Genomic DNA, 7,502 nt, shown 5'->3' with positions numbered 1-7,502 from the left:
ATGACCTCTCCATTCCCTTCCAGTTCTATAATTCTATAATAAATAGGAGTCTGCCAGTTGGGCCAATTTCACCCCCAGAAGAGAATGGAAGGAAATTAGTTTCCCTCAGATCATTGTCTCAGGAGGCCTAAGCCAGGAAGTGATATAAACACTGAAGGGAGAGATTGGTAGGTTCCAAGGGTTTGGGATGTTTCTGTCCAGCCCAGTTCCATCTTTCCCAGCCGACAGACAGTGGCAGAAGATGCCAGGGTATCCAGAAGCCCCACCCAGGTCTCTTTTGTGTTTAAACCAGAGTTGCCCCTCACCCCCTTTCCTTCATAGATGAATGTCTGCTCAACAGCTCACTCTGTGCACTCCAAACCCCTTGGAAAATACAGCTGTGAGTGCAGACTGGGCTTTTCCAAAAGCAACAAGGACAAGCCCAGGGAGTGCATATGTATGCCTTTAGGGAGTATGTTGACCGACAACACTGGGAGGAGGCCCAGGGACTCACAGGGGACAAACTGAGGTGCTCAGTGTGTCTATGAGAAGCCTCCTGGATGAGCCAGACAAGGAACAGGGCCAAGGGAGGAAGTGGCTTGTATGGGGAAGGGGTGATGCTTTCCCCAGAAGTCAGAACTAAAAAAGCTAGGGCAGGGCCACCCAAGGGGAATTTAGGATGATGTCCAGAATCTATAGCAGGGAGTCAGCTACAAAGAACTAGGAACCTCTGAGATGGGAGAGGAAGTTTGGGCCTAAGCACTGCAGGGAACAGAATGTGGAAAGTACCAAGCAGACACCATGGAGCCTGTGGGCATTGAGGTATCCCAGTAGCAGTTTGGTGGGAGGAGCAATGGCTGTGGGGACAGGACGTCTCAGTCTGATCCAGTGGCACTGTTCTGTGACCTTGAACTGACTCTGAGCCATAGGCTGCTCAAGAGAGGGCATCCTGCCCCTCTCTAAGGTGTGGGTGAAGGAAGGCTTTGTAAATCTTCAGGTGGCACCAAGATGGGGCTTGCACTGAGCCAACCTTGGACCCCTTGACCTTGACTTTCAGATTGTCCCAGCCCCAATCTGTGTGGCCCATGAAGAGCCAGGGCATTAAATAGGACTGGGCACCTCAAGCCTAGTTTCTAAGGGCAGTTCGAAAATGGAAGATACACTTCAAATCCTTTAGTGGTGAGAAGGAAGGGCTTTCTCCCCTCCCTGCCTCCAGGCTCTAACACTAACCCATGGTGGCCACTGAGTTGGGCTGTCTTCTCTAAGGGGAAGCAGAGCAGGAGAGAGGTCCAGGTTCCTGTTTTTAAAAGAGGAAGCTTCTTGGGGTGGGGGTGGGCATTGGCTGCCATTATCTAAGACCTTAGGAAGTGAGGGGAACAGGGATCCAGGAGACCCACATCTTAGTGCCAGTTCTGCAAGGGGGCCACATGCTAGATGGAAAGAAAGCAGACCAGGAATCAAGGAAACCAAGGCTCAGGTCCTGGCCCTGTCCACTCCTAGCTAAGTGACCTCTCAGCCCACATCCCTGCCCCATCCTCTGTCAGGTGGGGAGCGGATTCTCACCAGAGCTCCTCTTAATGAAGGAGGAAAGGTGGCTGTGGCAGGTTACTCATCCCTACTCTGCACCTAACCTGTGTGGGTCTGGGAGGATTTTGAGAGGTTCTGGGACAGGTGAAAGAAGGCTAGATTTGGAGTCAGAGAATCTGGGTTCCAATCCAGTCTGTGCTCCATAGTGAAGGTGTACTCATAGGCAGGTCCTTTAATTTAAGGGCCTTCATTTCTCCCATTTGTAAAGTGAGGAAGTTTGACCTGAATCAGGGGTTTTCAACCTCTTTGTGCTGGGACCCCCTTTGGAAGTCTGCTGAAGCCTCTGGGGCCCTTCTCAGAAGAAAGCTTTTAGGGGAATGCTCAATTGCAGTTAGACATGAGTGAAAATGAAGCCTTTTTTTTTTTCATTCAAGTACCCTGGCTCCCTGAATTCTATTTGTGTCCATGCTGGGAGTCACTGAACCCAGGTTAAGAATCCTGAGATTTTAGGCCTTTCTTGCATCCAATCCTATGCTCCCCTGGGTCTGGAAGCTTTAGGTTGGGCAAGCTGAGAAAGGATCACGAGGGAGATGGATATGAAGAGCAGCCAGCAGAATGAGCTGTCTTTTCGATGCTTTATGATTGTCAATAACCATAGTCAAATGCCATGGTCAAAGTAGGGCTCTCCTTCTGGGGTCACTGAGCTAGAGGCCATGACTGGGAAGTGGAGGGCAGCAGGCTGTGGAGCAGCAGCCAGGGCTCCTGTGTTCTATTCTCTGCTTTGTCCCTCCCCGCTGCTTAGTGCTCAGTTTCCTCAGCTGTAAAATGAAATTGGGTGGGATCACCTCTAAGGTTCTTTCTAGTAGTAAATCCTATGCTGCCCCACTAATGGAGCTGCCTTCCCTGTCTCCCTCACAGAGATCTCCTTCCCTTCCTGGACACCACCCCCCGGAGTCAGTCAGGTGAGTGGGTATTGGGTAGGAACCTGAGACCCTCATGACCACCTCCTCCTGTCCCACTATCCCAACCAGGCTCTGGGACTCCTAATTCCCATCCCTGTTCTTCTCTCCAGAACTTCCTCAACCAACTGAGATTCATCACCAGCAAATTCAAAAAGGCCTTTGCCCAGGAATCCATGAAGGTAAACCGACCCTGGATCCCAAGAGAAGGGAGGAACTGGTCCTGTCACTGAGTGATAGCATGACATGGAGGCAGGCTCTATGCTCATCAAACACTGTTCACATAGCAGGATACAAAGACATGCCCTCCCCCCCAACACACACACACACACACACACACACACACACACACACACACACACACTCTCTCTCTCTCTCTCTCTCTCTCTCTCTCTCTCTCTCTCTCTCTCTCTGATGTAAGGTATAGCAAAGGGTTATAGTGAAAAGTGTACTGAATTAGGAATCATATCTCCAGATCTGTTCCTTACTTTCTAGGTGTCTTGTGTCAATGACTATAAATCTCTGTGAGCCTCAGTTTACCCATCTAGTTTTTACAAAAAAAAAACACAAAGGAAAGTAGGGCTGGGCCTGATGGAACATACCCATAGTCCCCACCACTAGGGAGGAGGATCACTTCAGGAAGAATCCTGAGTTTCAGAAGGATTACATGTGATTGGGTGTGCCTACTGGTCTGGCACCAATATGGCACCATCACCTGGGGAACCAGGCTGCTTAAGGATCAGCAGACCAGTCTAGGTAGGAAAAATGCAGCAGGTTAAAAGCTTCCATACTTATAAGCACTGCTTGGCTCAGGCCCATGAGTGGCCACTGCATGTCTGGCCTGGACGAGACAGGGAGATCCAATCTTAGGGGGCAGATGGGGGAGGGAAGGAGAAGTGTTGGGGATGGGACAGATGCATCTCTTAAAATCCTTCCAACTCTCAGGGAGTTTAGTATAACAAAAAGAATGGGAGATTAGTCCTCAGAAAACCTTAATTCAAGCTCTAGCACTGCTATTAGCTATGTGACCTTAGTTAAATCACTCTCCTTCTCTGAGCCTCAGTTTCCACATCTGTAAAATGAGGGAGTTGAACTAGATAATCCAATGTTGTTTTGGGTTTTTTTTTTTAGGGGGGAAAGCAGGGCAATTGGGTTTAAATGACTTGCCCAAGGTCACACAGCTAAAGAAGTCTCAATGCCTGAGGTCAGATTTGAACTCAGGTCCTCCCGACTCCAGAGCCATTGCTCTATTCACTGCACCACCTAGCCACCCTGAGATGATTCGATATTGACATGCACACACATGCACGCATTCATCCCTAGTAGCTTTTGTTTATTACAGATCTGTCCAACAGTGGGTTCTGTAGGCAGAAAAAATGAGGAGGGAAAGAGGAGGAATTAATTGTCATTTTGGGGTGAATTTCCTGGCTGCCAGGATGTGCCTGTGGCAGGATGAACAGGAGAGCTGGAGGGGAGCCCTTTGGCATTGCTCGGCTGTTTTCCACTGTGGTGAGGAGCCCCTGAAGGCTAACAGCTCTTCACTCTCTTTGCCCTTCTTCCTACCCCAAACCCAGGAGTTTGTGAGGGATATAGAGAACCTTCTGAAGACATCAGAAGACCTGAAAAATCTGCCCTTAGATACTCGGCTTCAAGTGGCTACATACTTGCTCTCTGGCTCTGAACAAGTCCTTCGAACCCTTGCCCAGACCATGCCCAGTGGAGCCCTGGTCTTCCATACTCTGGGGGACACAGGTGAGCAAGCCCACCCAGCTCCCCGCCTCTCTCTCCAGCTCCCCCCAGGCTCCACAGTGACCTCTTCCTCCTTCCTCAGAGTTGTCCTTGAATGTTAAGGAAAAACCAGATGGGACTGTTGAGGTGGGCAGGAGCCATTCGAAGATGAAGCTGGACTGGAAATTGGCTTTGAAACATGGTGGCTCAGGTAACAGGGGATGGGAAGGAGGCATCCCCATGGGCAAGGACAGGCTGAGGCCAGTAAAGTGGCAGCAACAGTGAGAACTGGCCCAAATGACTGGGGTGGAGAGGAGACCTAGGCTTAGGTAAGCAGGTATACATTCATTCATTCAACAGTGACTAAGCACTGTGTGCCCTGCTCGGAACTGGATGCCACACAAGGTCTACAAGACAGAGTTTATATTGCCCTCATCGAGTTTATAGTCTAGTAGGAAGAGAAAACAGCAATCCTGAGGGTTCTGTTATACAATAGTGCCTTACAGAAATGTGAATCTAAAAGAATGCCAGGTGAAGTCTAAGAGGAAGTCTTATGGACCTGGAGGCATCCAGGAAGACTTCCTGGAGGAGGTGACTGGGGAATTGGACTGTAAAGAAGGGACAAGAGATGGGGAAGGGGAGGGAGAGCATTCCAGGTGTAGGAATGGCATTGAGAAAGCACAGATGTGAGCCTGGTCTGAGCAAACTCAGGGAACCATTGAGACTGGAGCACAGGAATATGAGAAAAAGAGAAAAGTAGGTGGCGTCCTCTAGTAGAAGCAGCACAAGGCGGGGAGGGGGTGCAGGGAGAAGGGAAGGCTTTTTGATGCAACGAGAGGCTCCATCAATGCCTGCCTCTCTGCACCCTTCTCCCCCAACAGAAAAGGCTGTTGTGGGCCTATTCTCCACTCATGACATGAAGAAACTGCTGGCCAATGCCCCACTGGTCTTGGATCCCGAAAAAAAGGCTGCCCTCCAGCAAGAGAATGAGGCCCGGGTGGAAGAGGGCATTCCAATTCTGCTCTCTGCGGTCAGCACAGCTTTCCTGAGCAACAAGGACACTAGAAATCTCAGCTCCCCAGTCACCTTTACCTTCTCCCACCCAGTGAGTGCCCCTGCAGGCTAGAGGGGTGAAGGGAAGTGGCAAGTCCCATCTGTCTTGCTCTGGACATAAGAGAATCAATTGAAGGATTCTGGGAATGTTGAACCTGGAGAAAAGCAGACTCATGGCAGATATCAATAGCTTTCTTCAAATGGAAGGAATTTGATTTAATCTGCAAGCTGGGAGTGGTTAGAGGCAGGCTTAGGTTTAATGACTGGAAAAAACTTCCTGGAAAGTAGAACGGGCAAAAGTGGAATGGTCTGCCCCACCGCCCAATACCAGAGGGCCTTCAGGCAGAGGCTGATACAGAGCCCTGTGCTGGTTAATTGTTCCAACCTAGAACTGTCGTGGAGTGTGGGGCTTAGCCTCAGTTTCCCTGCTATGAAGAAGCTTTCTTAGCGAATCCTGCTGCCAGTCAGAAAGCTCTACTTCTGTCCCCGGGTTCCATGAGACTTCCTTTCTTGTGCCCACAGAACGTGTCCTGCGGGCCATGGCAGGAAGTGATCTGTGCCTTCTGGAAACATAACGATAACGGTAGTGGTCACTGGGCAACCACTGGCTGTGGGAAACCGAGTACCAAAGGGACCAGTACCACCTGCAACTGTACCCACCTCAGCAGCTTTGCCATCCTCATGGCCCAATATGATGTGGAGGTGAGAAGGGGCAGGGGAAGGGGAAACATCCAGTAGAAGGAGGGGGTGAGGTCAGGGAGAGGGGAAAAGAAGGTCAAGAGATGAGAGGGAGTCAGAGAAGGGTAGGGGTGGGTATGGGAGGCGGCGGTCCGTGGGAGAACTCCACCGGCTGGGTCCTGGAGAGCCTCCTGACCCTCTGCTTGGCCCCAGGTCTGGGCTCTGACCGTGATCACCCAGGTGGGGCTGGGAGTGTCCCTGGTCTGCCTACTCCTCTGCATCCTCACTTTCCTGCTGTGCCGGCCCATCCAAGGCTCCCGCACCACCATCCACCTACACCTGTGCCTCTGTCTCTTCGTCGGCTCCGCCGTCTTTCTGGCTGGCACCGCCAACCCTGGCCAGGGCCAGGTATGCACACCCTGCGGAGGGTCGGGGGCGGCCAGGGCCCGGAGCCGGGGAATAGAGCGGGCGAGAGCTGCGAGGACCTGGGTTCATTAGGGGCGCGGCCCGGCCGAGCACCTCCCCTTCTCCGGGCCTCCGTGGGCGCGGTGGGCGTGCCGGGCTCGGGCCGGACCTCTGTGGGCGCGCCGGCCTTCGCGGCCGCCGAGGAGCTCAGGCTGACCGCGCTGTCTCTCTCCGGGGCGCAGGTGGGGCTGCGCTGCCGCCTTGTGGCCGGCCTGCTGCACTACTGCTTCCTGGCCGCCTTCTGCTGGATGTGCCTCGAGGGCCTGGAGCTCTACTTCCTCGTGGTGCGCGTGTTCCCGGGGCCCGGCCTCCGCACGCGCTGGCTCTGCCTGCTGGGCTACGGGACTCCCGCCGTCATCGTGGCCATCTCGGCCGCAGTCAACAGCCAGGGTTACGGCCGCCCCCGATAGTGAGCGTGCCCCTCCCGTGGCCTGTCCTCCCGGCTGGGCGGGGGAAAGATCCGCTCCCCCCTCCTTTTTCCCTCCTCCCCCCTTTAGGTGTGAGGGTCCCCCCTATCTCTTTTTTTTTTCCCATGAGTGCGGGGCGGGGGACAGGTAGGGAGCTCACTGATGGTACCCTCCCCTCTCTTCTGCACTCAGATAGGTAAGGGGGCTTTTCCAGACCCCCACCCTCCCTCCCTTTCTTTGCCAAGGGTGAGTGAAGAGGGACAGGTAGGGATCTCACTGATGGTACCCTCTCCTCTCCTCCCTGTAGCTGTTGGCTGAGCCTGGAAAAGGGCTTCATCTGGAGCTTCCTAGGGCCTGTTACACTCATCATTGCAGTAAGTCACCTGTTATCAGTTATCCCAGTTCCCTCTGACCTTCAAACCCCTCAGCTTATAATCTGAGCAGAGAGACATTTCCCACTTACTCAGTCCCCGCCCCCCCCCCCCCCAACTTCTCCCCTTGTGCTGAGTGCTCCAGCTGATGGCCCAGGACATTGACCCAAGTCTGTCTCTCCTTCCCAGTTCAATGCCTTCATCTTTGTGATCACTGTCTGGAAACTCACCCAGAAGTTCTCAGAGATCAACCCTGACATGAAAAAATTAAAGAAAGCTAGGTATAAATGTGTGTGTGGAGGGGGTGTTGGGGGAGGGGAGAGGACAGAGCCCAG

The 7,502-nt window shown here is 52.8% G+C and overlaps 1 protein-coding gene across 1 annotated transcript in view; it reads left to right on the top strand.

The window, feature by feature from the left end:
* Positions 1-7,502, top strand: part of ADGRE5 (adhesion G protein-coupled receptor E5) — a 39,921-nt gene that overhangs the window by 30,391 nt on the left and 2,028 nt on the right. Inside the window, exons 2-11 of the mRNA XM_069083176.1 lie at positions 2,425-2,468; positions 2,579-2,647; positions 4,040-4,217; positions 4,297-4,404; positions 5,075-5,298; positions 5,769-5,948; positions 6,138-6,332; positions 6,572-6,798; positions 7,104-7,170; positions 7,357-7,448. Of these exons, the coding sequence (XP_068939277.1) occupies positions 2,425-2,468; positions 2,579-2,647; positions 4,040-4,217; positions 4,297-4,404; positions 5,075-5,298; positions 5,769-5,948; positions 6,138-6,332; positions 6,572-6,798; positions 7,104-7,170; positions 7,357-7,448 (1,384 nt within the window). The remainder of the gene's footprint in view (positions 1-2,424; positions 2,469-2,578; positions 2,648-4,039; positions 4,218-4,296; positions 4,405-5,074; positions 5,299-5,768; positions 5,949-6,137; positions 6,333-6,571; positions 6,799-7,103; positions 7,171-7,356; positions 7,449-7,502) is intronic.

The sequence above is a fragment of the Petaurus breviceps genome, unplaced genomic scaffold (genome assembly GCF_028583685.1).
Source record: "Petaurus breviceps papuanus isolate PSGF00001 unplaced genomic scaffold, PetGlider_PUasm1.0 172, whole genome shotgun sequence".
Taxonomy (NCBI): Eukaryota; Metazoa; Chordata; class Mammalia; order Diprotodontia; family Petauridae; genus Petaurus; species Petaurus breviceps.
This window is presented reverse-complemented; position numbering and strand designations above follow the sequence as displayed.